Here is a 22904-nt window from a genome sequence, read left to right as displayed (position 1 = left end):
GTGTAGCTTATAGACGAGTCTTGCATGCAAAGATTTACGTACGGATAAGTGCTAACACATAAAATGCTTAACATACTAATAATGAGAATGCTTAGCAATTAGCAGAGGCTAAATGTGTTCACCTTTACCTCAAATATGTTCGTGCGTAGAAAAGAATAAGCTTGACGTTACCATTTTTCCATTGATTATTTTTATTTTGTTATGTTATGTCAAGTTGTGTGGCTATACCTTTTAGCAGATGCCTAGCCTCCCCGTTCCTACTATGAAACACAATACAACTGTTATTTCATATTTCACAATGACAGAAAACCACGGCAAGGATTTTTAATTAAAAACTGAATGAGTGAAATGAAAGTGGGAGGAGAGACAATAAAAGGAAGAATGTGCGCATCCGACGACAGATTCCCGACGTTTTTTTATTTAAGACCAGCGCCTGTGCGCTAACAGCATTAATGGCATTATAAAGAATTATGAGGAGAAATCGAATTTGGTTCGCCACTTGAGCGCCACTAAAATGCCAAACAATAAACTACCAGATTGCAAATTAGATCAGTAAAAATATCAAACACATTGCGGTGGTGGGGGAGAGAGAGAAAAGGGAGGAGGGAGAAAAAAATCCATAATCGTGTTTAGCGTCTGGACCCCGGGGAGTGCAGACACTAAAGATCATCAGGGCCCGGCGTGTGAGCTTGCTATTGACAGTGTGCTAAAAATCGACAGGCTAACTAAATAAACACCGCAGGCTCCATTAAATATTCAACAGCTGAGATTTGACTAAATCGTCTGTGTTTCGCTTCTCCACGACCCCCTCGGATACGCTACTCTTTCCTCTGCACGCCAGGCACTTTTTTGCTTCTCTCTCTCTCTCTCTCCCGCTCTCTCTCTCGCTTCGTCTCTCTCACACCGCTCATCACCCCATCTTTTTTCCCTCCCTGACTCTTGACAGCAATAAATGATGTGGAGCCCGAGGGCCCGACTCCGAGGGGAGAGAATCGAGGCCTCAGCCTGCTCAGAAAAAGCAATAGAGGAGAAAAAGCCAATGACCAACGCTCATCACGCCAGCGCTGAGGCGAAGATCAGTGACATTAAATAAAGGCTTTGAACACCACCCGCTACCAAGACGGAGGACCTGTCACGGGCACACACGTCCACGAAATCCACCCAGCATGCCCTCTGTGCGAGTAAGTCTGGATGGAGAAAAAACGAGAACCATTTTGGCAGACGTTTATGAAGGCTGCTATACAAATTCTATGAAATTTAGTAGGCTGCCTATGGAGGCGGCTTATTAGGGTATCAAGCATGCTACCAAGAAGGCATCTTTATATGTGCCCTTCTAAGATAGCCAAATAATAAACCATATATGCATCCCTGGTAAGAATTCAATCCCATGACGCACTGCAGCAAAGTCAAGATTTGAACAATTTTCATAGACTAACGTTAAGAATTTACAGTTAACCACATGATCTCAATTGATATTCAAAGGCAGTTGAATTGCACGACGCCAGATTTCTCAAAGATCATCACCTTGCATATGTTATAATCATATCAACATGCTGACACTGATGGTCCAACTCGAGGGACAACCTCCTATCCCTCCTACTATAGCATCGTTCACCTCAGCCCGTTCGGCTATATCCATGCGTATTTCTAGGGGGATAGATCCGGACAGATGACGGCACACGCTGAACCCGTTAATCTGAACTGAAACCCAAACTCCTCCAGCTTTCTCTTCAGCTTTCTGAGCTCATCTGCTCCCACGAGAGAGGAGAAGCACTTATGCAAATGAGCAGTGACAGCATTATTGTGGAAGGAATATCAATGGAGTAATTACAGCACAGCCAGCACTCCTTTCCCCGCTACCCCTGCCCGACTTCATCTCCCAGCCCAGCTATGGCTCTCCCTCAGGGGGGACGAGGAGACAGCAGCCACGTTCCCTGGATCCAGAGCTAATAACGGAGGCTCAGGTACAGGCACTGAGAGAGACAGCCCTGGGGTCCTGAGACACAGACGTGGCTAAACGAGGCCTGAGGTGCCAAAGAATGATCATGACCGCACATCTGATGATTAATGTGTGGTTATGTTTAGTGATGTGATGTGTAAAGGCTCGTAATGGCGCATTTGTCTCAGAGTGTAGGAGGGTATTTATGTCAAGGATTTGCTTTGTTTTTTGACAGGGGAAATGAAGGTCTGATTCTGAACACTTGCAATTTTGAATAATAGAGCATTGACATTGTCACAACGGTAACCTACATATCATCGCTTTCAGGCGAAAACCTTTCATAAACACTTTTTTTGTATAAATCATTACTGTTGGTCACCCTTCAAGTTTGTCTGAGGAAACTGCAAATAATTCTGAAAAGTATTTTAAAGAACGACAACAAGTGTTTTGAGTGACGACACAGTGTTTTACATTGACTCATATTTTAAAGAAAGGTAATATTTTTATTTAAAAAAAGTTTAAACCTCTCAAGATTCTCCAGAAAGAGTATATTTAGCACCCCAAAACTGGTATTACGTAAACATTCCAAAACACTCCAACTGGAGTTCCCACTCAACTACCTGTTTTAAAGGGAAATCTGTAACATCCGTCATAAACAATTGTGCTTGTCATCATAGTGTGGTTTTTGCTTCTTTGCCGAAGGAGATAACGTATTTACGAAACACGCTCTGTAGATCAGTTTGTAGGTTTAGGTCTACTATAGAAACAACATGGTGCAAGGGGACCCGCAGTGTATATAGACAGAAATATCTGATTAAAGGTAATAAAAACATAACACTTAATTATGTAAGGTCTTTATACATATCTGAAGACATATTATGTATATAATATTGCATTTCTGTCAATAGATCTTCCAAAAAATAACAAATTGGACCATTAAATGCATTAAACCTCAAGGGATAGGCAAATTAATTAAAAAAAACATATTCCTTACCATACTGCTTAAAGCAAGATTTACTTTTAACCCTAAAACAGAATACAACATGGTCTAGATCTCTGCATACTTTTCGTTGCTTACAGGATTAGTGTTCATCGCGAATCTAAGGTGATTTAGTCCAACCGGCTCTGGAAACATGTTGGCCATTGTCCAATGAGCAAACACTTTTGGCATGTAAGAGTTGTCTAATTTAATGCTCAAATTTGTCTCTTTGTGCTTAGGGAAAGCACTCCTAGTCCCATTAATCCATGTGAAACAACAGTCATGCACGCCCGAAGAGTAGTAATCTTTCATCCTCACCATCTATTCACAGGTGAAGGATGGGTATGGCCATAAATAACGAGGGGGAAAACAGAATAAAGGAAGGATCCAGGAAAAGAAACCTGGGAAACGACACCAGAAGTAACCGAAAAAGCAAGGGAGAGAAGACATACAGAGAAAGAGGGGGTAACTTCAAAGCGGACACATTCCTTAATACCCCCCCTAGGCTAAGCATTAAATTGGTCGGAATACTCCACCAAACCTCAGAAACACCTATTCAGAGACACTCAGGTACATGTTTAATGAGTGATCTTTGAGGCCAAAAATGATGAACGATGGTCAACGCGGTCATCAGAGAATGCTCGGATTAGTGAAAACGATGTCCCGTCATGAATAATGGAATAAATAAATGTGCGAGAGATCACGAGACGTCTTAACAGGTCGAAAGGAGTGAAACAGGGGTCAACCCGAAGACCCGAACGCGTTCTGTAACCGCACAGCCGTTGCAACGTCCAAACACCTCATGCATCAGACAGCAAAAGAGCAGTTATCTCACAAGCAATAACTCCCAATTAAATCCCTGAGAGGGTAACAGATGAAGTGATAGACAGGAACCAGAGGTTTCCGAGGCCGTTCACCCTTCCATCCGAGCCGGTCACACACACATGCTCACACTCTGACAGACAGCCAAAACAAATCGCTTTCGACCCCACTGGCATATAAATTCTGATTATGGGGTGAAATGTGCTTGCGGATTCCCTACCACACATTTCTGAGGTCTGTGTGGCCTTAGAGCTCAAATAAATCAGAGAACCATCCCACATTCTTTTGCATGATCCTGTACTGTCAGTTTTACGCACAAGAATGAATACCATACAATAATGTTTTGCTTCAAGTTAATCACTTCACTTGCTTCAAAGTTTAAGAGTTAATATGACGTGGTAAAATAAACAAACAGATGTGTTTTCATAATCCTAACTGTTAGAAAGCACAAATGCTTAGCAATCAGGCCAATTAAGCTTCAGGATCAGCTGTTATTGCGAAAACATGCCCGACATATATCATATTATTCGTACAGTAGATTGATGAATGTTTCCATGCAAAACAAACCTGATAAAATAAACAAATGGGATGGCGAAAGTAAGGAAGAAATAAGCAACTGTCAAGTACAATCTTCTTTCTGCCTCGGGTCCTTCAGAGACTAAGACCTTGAGAACAAATTGTTACAGAAGAATATAAAAATGTCTGTGGTGTGAAGTTTCATGTTTTTTTTTCGTTTTCATTTTTAACTGCCATTGTTCATATGTTTAAGAGGTCTGTTTTGCGTTTTTGCTCTTGGTTTTATTTCTCTTCATGGCAGTAAAAGTAAAGAATTAAAATAATGGGCAACTCTCCACAGCATGAGAGCCGCCATGGGAGGAGCCGTAAAGCCGATGCTAACATGATTAACACTGTTGACAAAGTCAAAATAAAGAGAGTAAGAAAAAAACATGCTCTGTCTATTTATTTTTCCTGTTCCCTTCTCTGCTGTCGCGCTTTGATCCTGCAGGTCTTTTGAACCTTCCACATAAGCAGCTACATGCAACGGACACTTTTACGGCATCCTGGACTTCAACTCGTCTCCGAGGAAGTCACCAGAATAGCTCAAATCCAAAATCCTGAGTGTTTCCACCGGCCCAGCAAAACACCAGAAAGACTCTTTCTATATAAACTAAGCTAAGAATGTTACAGGGCTTTTACTCAATGACCTAAAAGTGAGGACAGGGTGTAAGCTTAGGCACATAGCGATTACCCACAAGCGTATTACTTTTTTTAGGGGGTAGTATAATGTCCATTTTTGACTGCACGCAACTCTGAATTGTCTGTAAGGCTACCCACTGTAAGGCTACCCAATCCATCATACCATAGATGATCATTAAGACACAACATATGCAATGCAAATGGACCTTTTGTTACATTTTTCCTCATGTCTTCGCAAATATCTTCACAATATTTTGTAACTTATTGACTAACAACTAGGGAAATATACACAGAAATGCAATCATAAAAGCACTGAACACCAAATGCAAAGTAAGACTTTGAAATTTGGGGTTGCCAAAGCACAGTTAAATGTTATGGGCCCATCAGGGGGCAAAGAGAGCCTGTTGGTCAGCGCAGAGGGGAGTATGACATCTGACACAGAGCAGAGGAGCTCTGGACCACGCAGACCCCATGCTTCAAAAGAAACAGTCAACACCACTACATTTCGGTCACAAACAGGCCCTCCGTCACAGAGGAACCTCGCTTTACACCGGTACCGTCTCATCGGACAATTATATAGCCCCGAACACAAGCAAAGCCATTACGCTTGGCTGTATAAAAAATTCTCAAATGAAACGTATAACACAGGCGATATTTATCTTGCTGTGACTTACATAAGCCGCAGCTGAACCCAAACCCCAGGGCCCCAAGAGCTGTCAAGTCTCAAATCCAGTCTGACTTGAGGGCCGATTTCCAATGCTGTGTCAGGGATTCTGCTCTAGTTGTCGGCTCACTTTTATAGCTGCCTTGAAATATCTATAAAAGAGGAGCTGGTGAGCTAAAGAAAACTGCTTTAAAACATCGGGGTGTAAATCTCTTTTAATGCTACAGATCCCTGCGTTAATACTGCTCTCAAAAACTGCTGGCTGTATTTCTCTCGTCTCGCTTGCATTTTCCCATCTTCGTTCTTCTTACGTAGAGTGCAAACTAAACTAAAACTGTTTATCAGGCACGCATGAACTTACGGCTCAGTCCCCGACTTCCTGATTCTGTCTCCAGCTGCTCATTTGTCTTTCTCTCACCGGTCAGAAAAACGTAACATTTCAATTACAAAACGATGAAAAAACAGCTCTTTTAATCTTTGACGAAGGTCCACTGAGGTTCATCTGATGGCTGGCGAAATACTTTTTCGCAGCTGTTTGAACAGACGCATATATCTCAGATATCTCCCACAGAGCAAAAAAACACATGGGTGGGAGATACTTGGAGTACGAGCAAGCTAAAATCATGACGTTTGAACCTTTGATCGATCATACGTTTCCCTGGAGTTCGCCGTGGTTCGAGGCAAATTTGAAAACCTGACACATTGAAATCGAGATTCATGTGTCCTCACAGACGTAAAGACAGAGCCTGTGGATGACCTTGCATCTGCCATAGAGAAAACATACGGCGCAGCAATGCACGAGCTGTCAGAACAATAAATAGGCACATTTTACCTGCACCTCATCCATGACATCACGGTGAGGACTAAGAAATAACCACGGCGCAATAGGGGACACCGAGATGCAGCAGACAAACCCTGGTGGAAAAAAAATCAAGATCGTTTTTTTCTTCTTTGTTTCTTAAAACTCAGGGGTGCGGTGAGGTTAAGCCCCATAATACATAAATGCACAGCAGTGCACGTAGTGGATCTCTATTTGAAAAATACTTGTGAGGAAAAAGAAAAACACATGGTGAATAGCATGGCACAAAACATATTTCATGCATGACTTTGGAGAATGTTAATAAGGATTAGAAACATACTTCAACTAATGTTCGGTTCCCTCATGGGGCCATGACTGATTTTTACTCATGTTTCTCAAATGGGGAGACATAACATCAGAGGTAAACGTTAACATTTTTAAAAATAAAAAAAAACAGTAGAGAACTGTTTTAGGGGTATAATTTGTGAGTATGGTACAGAGATTCTTCTTTCTTAATGGCTGATTCGGAGTGGTTCTTGTGTTCTCTCTTGTTCTGCAGTCTTTATTTCATTAACATGTCATGTCAGGGGCCCTCAAGTCTCCCTCTGACCCCACACTCCGAGCATGGCTTCTGGTTAATGTTACATTGATACGGCTCTTGTAAAAAATGCTTAAAGCGTACAGTGTATGTTGGGTTTCCAAGGAAAGATGGACCAATTAATCTGATTATAGTCCCAAATCCGACAACATATGTACACATGTATCTAAGCATGTGGGATGCAGATGTGCGGCGCGTATGTGCATGCCTGCGAGCGTGTAACCGGTGGATCGGGCCAAATTGTTGAAGATACACCAGCTGCCCTTCCATGCTGAACATCAGCTCTTTGGAAAGACACAGATAAATCAAAACTTAAACCATGAAACACTGGTATAGACTTACTACCACGCGCAGCCACTTTGTTAAAAAATGCTTAGAAAAAACACCAAATGAGATATTCACCACACGCACATCTGAGTGTGACCATCGCCTGGTTTACGACGGTCGAACTGTAGGAGTCACATGAGGAAAGAACGTAAATGTTTTAGCCGGTAATAATTTTGCATAGTGTTGGGTCTATTCAGTTAACATGTTTCATATTAAAAAAAAAAATCTTCTTTCTTGTAAGTTTTTATTTCTTGTAAAAACTTACAAGAAATAACTTGGTACTATAATTGATTAAAAATAATCAACATTCTGAAGTCTATGATGAATGTATCATTTAGTTCATCACATGCTGTCCGTATGAACGTTTGTACTTATATACAAAAAGGAGTTAGCAGCAAAAAGTTGCAACTGTATGCAAATACAGCCAGCGTGTCAGTAACAGACAGCTGCTCAGAGACCGGAAAAAAACCATGAGAAAGATACATGAGTGAAACCATAAACCTCTGTCCAAGCCTTCATGCCCCATTTGATAGCACAACACTAAAGCACTTAACACTTCAGAGAAGATCATTCGTTCTTCTCTGACATCACTGCCTTTGACATTATGCGTTCGGAGTGGGTCACTCTGTAGAATATGACACATTACTATTGATAGTTTTATTTTGCAAATTGAGAGGTTCTTGGACATTTACAAAAATCTATCGATACCCTCACAAAAATAATTTAAAAATGCTCACATTTTGGACCCCCCCATTCAGATCAAGTCTGAGACAGCAGAGCATACAATGGATTGAGAGAGATTAAAATATAACAATAATCACTGTTTTGAAAACTATACACTAAATAATCAATATATCGTATTGTGGCCCTGATCATCATAAAATAATAGAACAGAAGAACATGGGAGTACGGTAATAAAGTGGTTTAGTGGCGCATGAGGTCTGCTTATGAATTGTGAACCTGGAGATGGTGCGCCTGCCAACACTGTCCGATGTCTGGCTGCCTGACAGAGCTTACAACCTTGAGAGCCGTCCACACACACGAACACACTCCCGCCATGCGGTCAAGCAGAGTGCTATTTTTGACTGTTTATTTAATGTTCTGATACTAAGATGTCTGTCATAAAAAAAATGTCAAAGACACAAAATATATCGTAATTTTAATTGAAATAGGGCTGTCAAGCGATTAATCGTGATTAATCGCATCCAGTATTAAAGTTTGTGTCCTCTCCCAGGAATAGTCCAACTGTGGTCCCCAATTCATTATAAGTGAATCACATTATGGTTAAATATTATGTCCATCATGAGCAATTTGACTCTGCATAAAAGCCACACAAATGAAGTAAACATAGAGTTTGTTTACTTTTAAATGCTGCAGAGAAGACCTAGATGTATTTACTTAGCAATCACAACCACAGGAAACAACGCATTGCACTCAAACCTCAATTTTGATTCACTTGCACTTTGATTGATGGCATTGTAAAGATGCTGCACAAGACACAAGATCATTACTGTGATAAAGTTTTAAGAAAAGGAATGTATTTTAAAAATATGTTTTGAAATCACTTCTGTCTTATTTAAATCTGTGTCTAATATTTACTGACTACAATTTGGAGATTCTGCACAAGATAATTACAAATTTAAATGGAATTCATATAAAATGTACAAATTCATGTAAAAAAATCAAATCAACTTAATTAAACATTTAAATGTAAAAGTCCAGTGTGTAATTTTTGGGATAATCTATTGATAGAAATGTCATTTAATTTACATAGCTATGTCTTCAGAGGTGTATAAAGAGCTTGCACAGTATGTGCATTATGTTTTGGTTACCTTAGAATAAGCTATTTCTATCTAAATACACCGTGGGTCCCCTTGCATGTAATTTGCATGTTCTGTCAGCCGTCGCAGTGTTTCGAAAGGCAGGGGTGGAGTGAGCTGTTGGTTGCAATTCACAACCTAGCCGCTAGATATTACTGACTGGACCTTTAAATTAATAACAAATGCATTTACTCAAAGTAATGTGTGTCTATATTAGGTTTAGCATATTTGGAACATTTGTATTTGCTTCCCATCGTCACAAGTTTACAATGTGTACTGTACACCACTTTTGCAAGTCGATCTGCATAACAGCGTCTTTCCAAACGCTTTGAGCATAACATACATTTCACTACCACAAAGTATTTTTCCAGATGTTAAATATAGCATAATCCTCCCCACAACAGCAAAAGTGTGTTGTGATCACAAACTTTTGTATATATAGAGCACATATACAAAAGTGGAGAAATTTGACTGCAAATTGTTTGGGTTGTGAGCTTCATTCACAGATGGAGAAGTTTTGGGCACGTAGTGCGTTCAGAGCTTGCCTTCAGGTGGTTTGGCATCGTGTCCCACCAACACAGGGTTGAAGCAAGGGGACACAGAGGAGTCTGGCACACGGTGTGATGTGGAGCTGAGGTCGGGGCACTGCTGCCTCTCCAGCTGAGCTCCAAACGCCACACACCAGCTCTGGTTTCATGTTCTGGGCCGGGGGTCAGGATCGCTTTTCCCTTGCTAACTGCAGGGGCAGGGGCCGCACCTCACGCCTGACAACAGACAGACGCCCACCTCAGGAGGGGGGATATGCGCTTGCTCGCTCACTCCAAAAAACAAAAAAACAGGAAAGCCGGGAAGAGAGATGAATTGGTCGGAGTTGCAGAACACGTTTGAGACCAGAATAGAATTTTTTGACTGCAAAGACGATTTTATAATATTTTGGGGCAAATATGCAAAACTGAGAACTGTCTATTCTTCATATGTGACGGAGGAGTGCGTTTATGTTTCACGTGCTGATTGCTGAAAAGCAATAGGTTTCATCCCAGTGTGTTTCAAAGGAAACCAGTATTGTGTCTGAACGGCATGTTTGTGGTTATAGATCCTGCCAAAAAGGAGGTGTATCAGTAGAGCTGGTTAAAAGTTTACTATCAAAACAAAAGCATTCAGGAGGTTAAATAGAACAAAGGGGACGCACTGTTTGACACAAAAACAAAGAAAGTCTAATATTTCAATTATTTGTTGTACGTACACAAAGAAACAAAATATTTTGCTTTATTTGATTTTTCGAAATCTTCAATTTTTTATTCCCTCATCCAGCCTCCTTTTAGAGTAGCAGATCATTTTGCTGCACTTGCGAGCTGCGGAATTTCCCAGGAAGATGTATTGTGGCTCTTTTCAGAGAAATATTAGCATCCAGCCAGGAGACACAGAATGGTGGGGAGTAGAGGAGGGGAGGATAAGAGGGCGCAGACGATCTGTATCATACCTTCAGTATTTTTTTATTGCTTACAAAGATGGCATGCATCCCTAAGCCAGATCTAACAAGAACCTGATCTAAAAATTGCATCACATACACAGCCAAACTATTGTTGAAATATCTGAAGAACATTGTAAAATATTTTATTTTTAGCCGTTCCATTTCTATTTATTTATATGACAGAGACATTAAAACAAATTGTGTTTACATGGCTGTGGTTGCGTGTTTCATTCCTCAGCACATTACGCCAGGAGATTAATCAAAATTTCTAACATCTGCACTCCAGTTATCTGCTTATGACTAGCATGCTTTTTTCCTGCCTCTCTCATCATTCCATTCTATATCATTGTGCCCCCTATTGACTCCTCCTAGCATCAAAACGTCCAAATATTTTCCGTCTCCACTTTTTGAAGCTGCCATGGGTCTTCTGACCTCCAGCACAAATCATTTTAGCTGCTCGCGGGGGCTCGCCGCCCCATGGAGGTATGGAAACACGATCCCCACCATTTCTCGCTCAAGTTTGTTTTCCTTGGTCCAGTCAGCGATGGGTCGATCTGCAGTGATCCACATAGCGACAGAAGATCAAGACCGTGGGTGGGGAAACAGTACGCTTCTTGCTGGTCAGAACGTTGTTGTTTTTCGGTTTACTTTAACCTACCTCCCACCCCTGTTTCCCCCTAATCCTTGAGGGGGACGAGACTTATTTAGGCCTCGCAGTTTGGGCTTCAGGATTCTGTCCCGGATACTCACAGACTGAGTAACACTCATACTCTGAGAGACAGCACAGAACATATTATAAAAAAGGCAATATCTTTTTTACATTTTAGCACGGTTCTGACTATTTTTTATCATAGTGAGCCTGGTGGTGAAGCTACCGCAAATAATAATATAAAAAAATATTATAACATTTTAAAAAACTGTTGGTTCAAGACTCACAGATTTTGAGTCAATTCAACATATAAGTATTTATCAACTCAATGAGTTTAGTCAACTCAACAAGGAATTCATTGAATTAAAGGCAACCATTTTAAAGTTGAATCAACAAAAAACAATAAATAATTGTAATTGATTAAACTAAATACACAAAATAAACTATTTTTAAGAGTTTTATTAGGTAATTTTCTCTTTTTCTGAAACCACGAGGGTACAAATCCTCCAAATTCCAAAGGTACAAATTGGATGTCTGCGGCGGTCACAGTTTTAGCAAGAATTTTGCCAACAAATAAATTGTCATATTCCTATCAGATCTGTTTGTCTGTATCTTCTAAAGTTCAAGAACAAAGCTGGAAAACGTCAAATTACCAATGATCAGTTTATTGTTCCGGAAGGCCCTGTATCGCTTCGCAATGACACTGTTCTTAAAAACATTGTTCTGACTGCCAATCTTCACTTTCCTTTTGTAATGAAATTTCATAATCTGGTATGCTATGGGAAGCTTTGGAACTGCGGTTGTGAGAAGGAAGGTAATTGGCTGGCTGAGGTAATCAGATTGGTTTCAGAGCATCTGATCTGCCGTCTAACAGACTTCCAACTAGTTGAATGAGTAAATAAAGAACTGTAGGAGCTCTATCTGAAGACAGATTAGCACCAGCTCCGGGAGGGTGCAATCCGGAGAAAGTTTATTCCACGTGAAGGAAAACCGAACGGGCAAAAGACCACAGAGCATCTTCAAGGACCATCAGAATTCATTTTACCAAGTGACCCTTAAATCATGATTTACAATACACGGATATACATTTCGTCATTAAACGGTACATGAATACCTGTCGAATTTCCAAACGCACCGCAGGAATCTCACGCTGCTCAAATAAATTACCATTTATGGACTTTTCCACCATCGAGCGTTTCAGACTTGCAGGGTTAAATGGAGGAAGCAAATGGGTTTATGTATGTGTGACTGTGCTTGTCGGTGAGCTTGAGCCTCGTAAGATCTCTCTCATGCTCACTTGGCTGTGAGAGAGGGCTCAGGAGGAGGAAGTGGTGGCGGTGCCATTCCGAAGCACTGTCCCATTCCGCCTTATTCTTTCCTCTTTTCTCCCACTGACACAAATAAGAGGATTAAGGCACACAGCTTCCGTCAGTCCCTCCATTGAAGACAAAGCAGCGAAGAGCTTAGCAAGATAGCCTTGGATAGTGGAGCAGACCTGTCATTCAAACAGCCTGGTTCTATGGCTGTTGGGTGGCTAATCTCATTAGGATATGAAAAAGAAAGAGAGAAAGCAAGACGGACTTTGAAAAGTCCAGGATGAGATTCGATTATCATCCTCATAACTTGCATCTGACGTGCGGCAGGCGCATTTTGCCACTTAAATCTTCTTGTCTATGACAAGAACGTTGAAACACTCTCGTATGACAACTTAATAGTCAGGGATTATGTTGTATGATTTGCAGACTTTGAGTTAAACCATTCTATTACGTTGCTGCTTTCTTCTAGATAATTTTTTATCTGTTCGGTTACTGCAAAAGCAAGATGCTTGTTGTTGCAAGATGCATGGCGTCTTAAAATGATGCCTTCAAATAAAAGGTGTTAAAATACTTTTGAGTACAACCACACAGGCAACTGCAATTGACCAATTGTTAATGTCAACTAATGAAGAATGACACATGAGTTTGGGACAGGACAATGTCATTTGTTAATTAAATTTAGATTGAAAATCAGATTGAAAAAATATAAAATTAAAACCACTTAAATATATGTATCTATAATATATATATATATATATATACATATATATATATATATATATATATATATATATATATATATATATATATATATATATATATATACTTCAACATTTATGGATTAGAAATATTTCAATATTTTATCAATATTCTAGGATTATGATTAATTATAAGGTAAGAACATGGCATTAACAATGCCAAGGTCGTGGGTTTGATCCCAGGGGATCGAAGGATAAAAGCGTCTGCCAAATGCTTAAATGTAAATGTAAATGTATACAGTCTCACCAATTATGACACTATTGTAAGTTAACAGCCACTGGATATTTATCTTATTGTTAAACATTATAACATCTATAGAATCTATAGAGACGGAAAACTATTATTTGTTTCAAATCAAATAATTAAAATAAAAACATACAATATGTGTATATAAATGTCAAAACATAAATATTGAAATATAACATTGTACCTACAAGGTCTAGTACAAAACGCTTATTGGAAAATAATAATAAAAATTACAAATTAGTAATACAGTAGTCCACATGCAGTTTAGCAAAACACTGCAAAATCACTGATACATGTGATTCGCTCGAGTCAACACAACGTTTGCAAATTATGTGATACATACAAGGTCAATTCAAACTAAAAACTGTTGTCAAGTCAATGTTTTTAAAACACAACATTTATAACATAAAGAACATTTAAAGAAATATTGGCTTTGGCACATACTTGCAACAGAAATCTAAATATCCCTTAACCCAGACTCTTGACATTACCTATATAGACATAGCTTACGTAGTTAAATAATATAAGAACTGTGGAGTCAAGCGCTTCCAAAGAGAAGCAGCAATTCCAGAAATTGTAATAATCAATTCTAGAACTAAATCTAAAGCTCCTCTTTACAGTGAATAACATCCTGTTAGGTCAATGCATTAAACGTCTGGTGGTGGGGGGCACCAGTCATGAGATGACAGATGATTGCATCATTTTAATACTGCCATGAGAGGCTGGGCTAATGTTGACACAAAACTTAATACTTCCTTGCAGAGGAACAGGCTGGCTCAGCCTCATTCCACAGCGGAACGCTAAGCAACCCAACCGAAAGCTGTACAATCATAACGCCCTTCTTCTCTTAACAACAAAGTGTTAACGACAAGATCTTCTCAGATGTTCATCAAAAAATAAAGGATGGTTTTATCATATGATATGTCCAACTTTTGTAAAACAATACACAGGTTCATATGAAATAATGACTATATGCATTATGGGAAGAACTCTTTAACTCTCACTATGTCGGGGTGTGCTGGGAGGGTGTACAGCACCAGTCATGTAGCAAACACTCTGCCAGGACCAAAATCCACTCATGTCAGCAGAAATGCAGCATCCCACTCTCAAAGCAGAGCTAATTAAAAAACAACACATTGCAGGAGGACGCCCCCACAGTGCTAAAATAGAACTATCAGCACACCAGGGGATCATACACAACTTCCTACTTCGAGCAAATTATCCCTGGACCAAGACTAACAACAGACTTGGGCCAGGTCCCACTGACACTAAGGGCCAAAGGGAAAATGCGTATTATTTGACATAACAAAACAGTGTGTATGTTAATATCTGTTAAACAACACTGTAAATTGCAAATGTTGAGGTTGGCTTATCTACTGATCTATGTATTTGGGTATGCACAAAACCTGCACGCATGAACTCCAAGTGCCGGAAAACATTTATTAGTGATTCACCTTGTCCTGCATTTGATATACAATCTGATTTTAACAGTATGAGAGAATTATTTAAATCACAAGCTGGAATATAGGAAACATTTTTCCTAGAAACTCACTTCACTTGCAGAAATGGTGTTCATTCTAAAAAAATTTAATATATATTTTAATTTGAATAATACATATTTGCAATAAAATATTGCGATGGTACTTTGCATTATTGTAGTCTATTATTCAAAACGCTATAACAATATTTTAACCCCAAAGTATGTAATTTTCTATCTACATTAAGATCTGAAAGTATTTTTTTTGAAAGAAAAAAAAGAGCTAATGATTAAAACACTGACTAGCTAAGCTATTAATATCCCCATATTGTAAGGGCATCCAAATAAATGCAAAATAATTTACAACCCAGTAAAAAGAATTCCCACTAAAAGCTTGAAACACAATTACATTTTCACACTCTGTTTTTAATTGGCACTAACGCAAAGGTCTGCTGAGCCATTCTAAGAACATTATATGCAGATCGTAATTCCGAAGCTAATCCTCTAATAACGAACGCCTGTTATTTCAAGTTACTCTTCAGCTGAAATTTCCGCTCCAAAACAACCTATAAATTCCCGCCGGTGAGCCAGTGCTGTAAATAGCTGCCAGAGAGGTGTGAATATGAACGGATGCCCAGTGTTGTGATTTATGCTTCTAATGATTATAGGGCACGAATCAATTGATGCGAGCGTGTCATTAGGCGGAGTTCCCGAAAAAACGGTTAAAGGCTTCAACTTGGAGCCATGGGCGCTTTTCCAGGTTGACAAGTACAACCAAAATGAACGTCATAAAAGTCAAAAAGGTGCCAATTACATCTACTAAGTGGCCCGTCATTGCAGAATAAATAAACAAATACTGCAAGCTACCTGTGAAGAGCGCGTGTGAGAGGACCCCCAGAGCTGCAGGTTGTGAAATGGCGGGTGTTGTAATGCATAAGTGTAGCTGCCTACAAAAAGAGATGCACGGCGGGATCCGACAACATGATTTATACAAATCTTAGATTTTACATCCGTCGAAATGACTTACGTGCACACGGCCCTAGTAACACATGATAATAGAGTATACATTTAGAAGAAAATAAAGAGCGGTTCCCCAAGAAGAATCCCCAATAAATATTAAAATATAATAGCCACAAAAAGCAAACATCAAACACAAACCTACAGGTAAACTAGATTGTGAAATCTCTGGCCTTTCTCTGCGCTAGCTGGTTCCTCCAGGGAAGGCTAAAGGAATATAAGACCTGAGCTATGAAATTAATTTTGTTAACACTAACTCTTCACGGCCATGTCGAGCGAGTTGAAAGAACTGCAGACTATAAAGTCTGGCTGTAGATGTGGCCCTTTAATTGTTGCATCGTGTTGGATAGGGACCTCCCAGTTATCACGACAATAGAGGCAGCGATATTTCAAAAACTCTTGACACCGAAAGCAAGCAAAAGTACTGACATGCATGAAGAGAACTTAAGCAACATAAGGCACCCTGCTGTCCATTCACAGCTTTAGGACAAGACGAGTATAAACAAAACACTCACCCACTGTGCACATTTTAAATATAACATTTCCTAACTGCGGATCATGTAAAAAAAGGATGTGTTAAAATGATGCTTTGTGTCTACAACATAGTTTGAGGGATGTTGACTAAAAATAAATAAAGCAACCAAAAACGCACTGAATAATATATCTGCAATAATATAAGGCAATTCAAATGTGACAGCACGGGACACAGTGCAAGTACAATAACAGAATAATTTATATATATTGAACAATGCAAAAACATCTCAAATTTATAGGCAAATATACAAATAAAATATATAGTCATATAAAACAAATATACAATTTGCACGAAATTTGTAGCCATTTTTAACCCACAACTGGATTAAAATAAAGGGGAAAAGATGACGATAATAATGAATGTATAAATTGTAAAATATCAATTAAAGAAGACGTCCTTGTCCCATCAAAATAATGAGTTACTGAATTTGGACTGCCTGCGTGTTGCAACTTCAAAACCCAAACAGACATGTTTCTGTAAAGGGGAAAGTCGAGCCAATGTTCGACCTCGAATGCACAGTTAATTTTTTTCAAGACAGGTACAAGGCAAACTAACCTTTATAAAGACTGCAATTTAGATGAATTTTAGAAGTAAGGACCCATGAAATGCAAAGACGACATTCGTCCGTACTACCCTTAACGGTAATGCATGTCAAGTTTGCTATTCTAGATGTAGGTATCCTATTCCAAAACCACACCACCAACACCACAAATCGGATAATGTTTGCGAATGTCAATATTGTATTAGTACTAAAACGCAGAAAGGAAAATTGTGCAACTTTCGACGGTTAAATTAAAAAGGTCAACCTTGAGCAATGGCATTGTGCGTGTTGCACCAATATTATTATAATAATAATCCATGCCCTTACTGTTGGTAGTCATGTTTGCAGTAAAGTTTCCTCTCCCGGAAGTAGCAGCTGGTAGTGAGCGGTTGTTGACACACGGCGCATTGCAAACACTCCTCGTGCCATGAAGACTCGTTGACGCGCATCAGAAAGCGGTCGGATATTGGCCGCTGGCACCCCTCACACACCGCCTGGTGATGGCACTCTGTCCCTGTAGAACAAATACATTATTCAATTACCAAATTTACCTGTACCAAATTTATCTGTATTTTTAAAACATTTATACTATGGGTAATTCGACAACAAGTGGTAATTATATTATTTCCATAATTTAATAAAAAACAATGAAATACACAAAACAAACGACGATAATAAACAGCAAAAACAGCACGAACGTATTTACAACGAATAATAATAATAAATGATAATAATGTTTAACCAATAAACATGTTAGATAATTAAGGTTCAAATTATGAAAAATAAAACGTTTAAAAGCATTGATTTTGGTATTAAAGATGTGAAAATATTAAAGCATTAAAATAAACGCAAAGCAGAAGTTGTCAGCATAAATAACTTTCCCTTTATCACTGCCTATTTAAAACCTAACAAACAACTACAATGTGCACTAAAGTAGCTTAAGACTACAGAGCTGTGAAGCTAAAGCAAGTTTTTATAATATTCGCGAACATTTAGATAACACTTTACAGATCATTTAATTTAAACTGTATCTATTGGGCTACATAATATAACTTTAGGTGTGTGACTCAAATAAATGTAAGCGAAAGATTTTTTTTTATTTTTCATTTTATTTTTTAAACACACCTACTAAAGTTTGCACACTATGTAAGTCTAGTGATTTTACACATCAGTTGTTTTTTTCTCTCATGACATTATGTCTTGATTACTGAGCAAATAATGTAGGCGACCGGCCGGTGAAATGCGTGACACATGAGGATTCGTCCCAGTCGCCTGCACACTACACTACTGCTCCACTTTCAGCTGTAGTCCTTCCTTACAATAACAGCATTTGATGATACTCTAAAATATCATTTTCATGTGCTCCCATGAACAAAGGTTCGTAACAGAAATATGTTTCAGACATGACTTACCCAGCATTACTCCAAGTGTAGCTTGTCCCGACCGCAGCGGATGGTCTTCAAGTTTTATACCGTCCAACATCTTTAAATATTCCCAAGGTTACCTGCAACGAAGCGCCGTCGTCCTAGCGACTCAGGACCTGTAGTAATATCCATAACAAAATATTGTCAGGGCTGCCCACGCTTGGGATCCACACAAGCACATAACATGGTATTACAGAAGTATCAGTCTCATGGCTTTGCAGCTAGGAAAACTTCATTGTATTTGAGCAAAGGTTAGCGTTAGCTCCTGATCAAATCTAATTGTAGCACAGACGCATATGACATAACTATGAAACTTAAAACACGCATAAAATCACCTGTTAATTACCGGCCGAGTCAATCTAGACGTTTTGTGCACGGAGCTCGAAGTTTGTATCCCGGCTGCGTTGTCACGAACTGCAAGGAAAGATCCTCCCTTTCTTACACCGTGAAAGTCGCCTCGATTCCCAAAAGTTTTTCGGAAATTAGTAAAATCCACGGAAACATAAGGAGATGTCTAAACGTTAACTCTTAAAACTGTGCGCCATTCGGCTCCCCGCAGCTTGAAAAAGCTCAAAACTGAGATAGGCTTCAGAGACTGCACCCTCCCCTTTTGGTCGCGTCACTTTGCAGACTATTGACTGACATTGGGATGCTATTGGTGCGCCAGTGTTCGTGCACTCCGCCGAGTGGAACTAAATGCGTTCCGCCTCTAAAATCGCGTGGCCTCCAAAACCATAGACCTACGAGGATAGTAAACAACGCTACGAAACGGGAGAAACCTATACATATATAAAACAATGTTGTTATGTCTATAGCTTTGCCAAGTAATGAAGAAATTATTTACGTTCATATTTATTTCCGGATATTTTAACTAAAGGAAAAAAATGATCTGCAGGAATTTATGTTTCTGAATTTCACATACTTTGCAGAAAGGTTGTATTTTAGTGCATGTAGAATTTTGTATCTAATAATTAGCTCATAAATAAGAACAAACACACGCATTCGACATCTAATGAGCAATCCCTTAAAAATGAACAAAGCGCCAGTTTGGCGAATAAAATTGTGACGAAAATTAAGAGCGAAAATAAGAACGAAATTAACAACTATAGCGTCAATAATAAAATATTTGACTAAATTGCTGTTTAAATGCTAATATTAAAATCGAATAATTTTGTAAAAAGCAGTAGTACACTTGCACTGCATTTTACAGTGTATTTATGACCGAGTAAAAGAGTAAATATGCAGTTATTCTGTAGCACTGCTTGCAATTACACATCGTTATTGTTAATTCTTTTGTTATTCGAATGAATTTAATTATCATGAAATGAATAAATGTGTTATGCATTACGTAATGCAAAATGTAAGAACATATTTGTTGTTGATGTTACTATTGGGTTTTACCCGGGCTGCTCCGAGGGCCTCTCCTCTCTGAAGCAGAGGCTGCTGGCTTTGATATCAGGTAGCGGAGCATCACGCCGGGCCCGTCCGCATGCTTTGTGCTTTTGTGTCCATTATGAAGCCTCGAACCTTCTGACCCTCGTCTCCGATGCACCTGGAGATGAGGGCCGATAAACACAGACAGCGGCTGACAGAGCCAGATGAAATAAAAGTCAAAGCCCGGTGCGGGGTTCGCTGGGACATAGCAATAATACTACCGATAAAACAGAAGAGATAAAAATCGAGCTAATGAGTTAAATGTCCAACGTTTTATTTAATGAGCTTTTTGGTTTTGTTCCACCGGGACTGCTTTGGTTAGATCTATTGTCATAGGAAAAACAATAAAACAATAAACAGATGATGCATCAAAACACGTGGAATGATGCAATAGATAAGTGACGTCGTCTTTATAAATTCATAATTCGTAGCGCCTAATTTGAATATTTTGTCACCTTCGCAATTTATTCGCCACAAATCAAGCGAGCTGGATTAATTCAGTATATATTTATTTCAGGCGATTTATTCGTAATATAAAAAAGTAACCTGGGACATAAGTTTCACATAATTTATTGCCTAACATTAATATTGATTTAGTGAAAGGAAACATATTTGCTTACGATGTTTTGATCACGAGGAAAACAATGAATCATTTGTATTTATCCACAGCTTCGAAAATATTTGAGACAGAATAATGATAGTCCTGACTGACTACCCTTTGTGAGCTATTTTAGCACCCCAATTTTGGACATTTAGTTTAAACTAACAAATGGATGAAGTCTTTATTGATTGCATGTGTTTTCTGTTGTTTCTGAGATGAACTGCACTCAAGTCAACTTTCGTTCCCTCGGCCTATTTTGAGAATAATCGCATGCTTTTTTAATGTTTAAAATCGTTCAAAATAAGGAAATGAGAATAATTTGTGCAGTATGCTATGTGAAATTATTCAGCACAAGTCTAAGTATTCAAGCATGAGGTTAACTTGCTCTCTTCCAAACATCATAGTGTGTAGGCCACGATAAGAGGGAGGAATGCACGCGCTTTACTCAAGCTTCCTCGCGTTATACATAATTCGTCACGCTCCCCAGTTACCGCCTCACTCCCGGGACTCCGTACTACCTCCGAGCCATTTAGGAGACTTCAAGCAGTGGCCAAGTGAGATACTTATGACCCTTCATTATCGAGTAACCCCCACAAGCCCAACACCTTTAAAAAAATACATGTATTCAGTTGACACAGTTCATTACCGTCTCCTTAACTGTTTTATCAAGGTTTCTTCTCGATCTAACTGGGCTGATTATGTTTTAATGATCCAAATACAGAGCCAATACATAAGGAATCTTAAGACCTAAGGTTGGTAAAAGAAATCAACGGTAATCTTTAAGCGTAATATTTCTTTTAAATCAGATGATGTTAGTTAAAATAAAATTCATACCTGCATGTTTTTTTTAACGTAAACCCGTGTTTTCGTTCTGTAGATGCTGATGTAGATATAAAAATATATAATTTGAGGTAGGAAGGATACCTATAGCATATTAAATACAAATCATTACTGAATAATATCCATCACTATCTTTGCCGTTTGTCATTTAGTTTAGTTTCGTTAACTTAAAAGTAATTTACTGTTCCACATTTATTGAGAAAACCTTGCGACTCGCTTCACAGGAAAATGTACACATGCGTCAATGGAGAAGACGAATGGGTCGCTTGCCTCGATAGCTGAGGTTCACTGGGCATCTTTTGTAATGCAACCGGCATCCTTTTGTAGTGAAGCTGGAGATCAAGAGTTGTTCTCGTGCTAGATTTGTTAAAGGCTCCCCCTTGCGTTTCAATTTTGAGCTGAAGAGAAAGAAGAGCATATTTGTGTGAAATAGGCCTAATGACGGTGACACTATAAGTGCTTTGGGTATGAGTTTAGAAATGATTTTTGTTAGCCTATTTTATAAATATTTACAATGGGACATTAAGCTTTTTATCATTTGTAAAAGTTCTCTTTAATTGTAATGTCTGGGTTTTTGAGCTGATTGTCTGTATGTACATTAAGCCAAGAAAACCGCTGGACAGTCACTTCTGCTTTAATATATCCGCACTCGTCCGAACACCACAAGTTATGGTATTGCGCCACGAACAAAGTAATTGCTGAAGAGAGGAAGGATTGTCTGTAGGTACATTAAACCAAGAAAACCTCTGGACAGTCACTTCTGCTCTTACGTTTTACATCTGCACTGGTCTGACCACCACAAGTCATGGTATGCGCCACGAAGAAAGTAATTGCCGAAGAGAGGAATGAACTGTGTCCAAACCCGTCAGCAATGTGCTGGTGGCGTGACTTGTGTGTTACAGGGACTTGGCCTTTTGTTTGGAACTCGGGTTTACGAAGTGTTTCATAAAGACGGATCTCGTTGGACAAGCATGAAAGGCGATCATAGCAAACGCCTTAAATGCCTGGACAACCCTAAAATCGCTCGACTTCCGTCACTGGTGGCGCGTAGGCCTAAATGTTGCGCCCACAAAAGTTAAAAGAGTTTTAACGAAGGCACGAAATGGGTTCGGTACTCTGGTATTTAAATAATTCTAGACAACGTATCCCAAAGGACGCAAATATATGTGATTTATGTTGCTAATGTTGCTTGAGAAACACTCTCTAATTGTTTTCTTTCGGGTACCCCCTCCTTCTCTCAAAATGGTACGCCTGAGCAGCAGGTGTGTGGCACGTGCATGGTGAGTGAGAGAGAGAGGGGGTGAAAAAACTAATGTAAACTCAAAAGGTTTGCAAGCTATGGTACAAAGTTTTAGTTAAACAACTCGGATAATTCGATCACAAGGTAAGAACAACATAACATGCAAAGCGGACTAAACGTGCTAATGAATCTAACATTTTGTTTTGAGA

The 22904-nt window shown here is 39.1% G+C and overlaps 1 protein-coding gene across 1 annotated transcript in view; it reads right to left on the bottom strand.

Annotated features, from left to right (window-relative positions):
- lmx1bb (LIM homeobox transcription factor 1, beta b) overlaps positions 1-19188 on the bottom strand; it is a 55620-nt gene extending 36432 nt beyond the window's left edge. Inside the window, exons 1-3 of the mRNA XM_079466836.1 lie at positions 18916-19188; positions 18569-18696; positions 17484-17670 (exon numbers count right to left, since the gene is read on the bottom strand). Coding sequence (XP_079322962.1) covers positions 17484-17670; positions 18569-18638 — 257 coding nt within the window. The 5' untranslated portion in view covers positions 18639-18696; positions 18916-19188. The remainder of the gene's footprint in view (positions 1-17483; positions 17671-18568; positions 18697-18915) is intronic.
- Between the last annotated feature and the right edge of the window lie 3716 nt (positions 19189-22904).

The sequence above is a fragment of the Barbatula barbatula genome (genome assembly GCF_947034865.1).
Source record: "Barbatula barbatula genome assembly, chromosome: 11".
NCBI lineage: Eukaryota > Metazoa > Chordata > Actinopteri > Cypriniformes > Nemacheilidae > Barbatula > Barbatula barbatula.
Note: the sequence above shows the minus strand (reverse complement) of the source record. Positions and strands in the feature narration are given on the sequence as shown.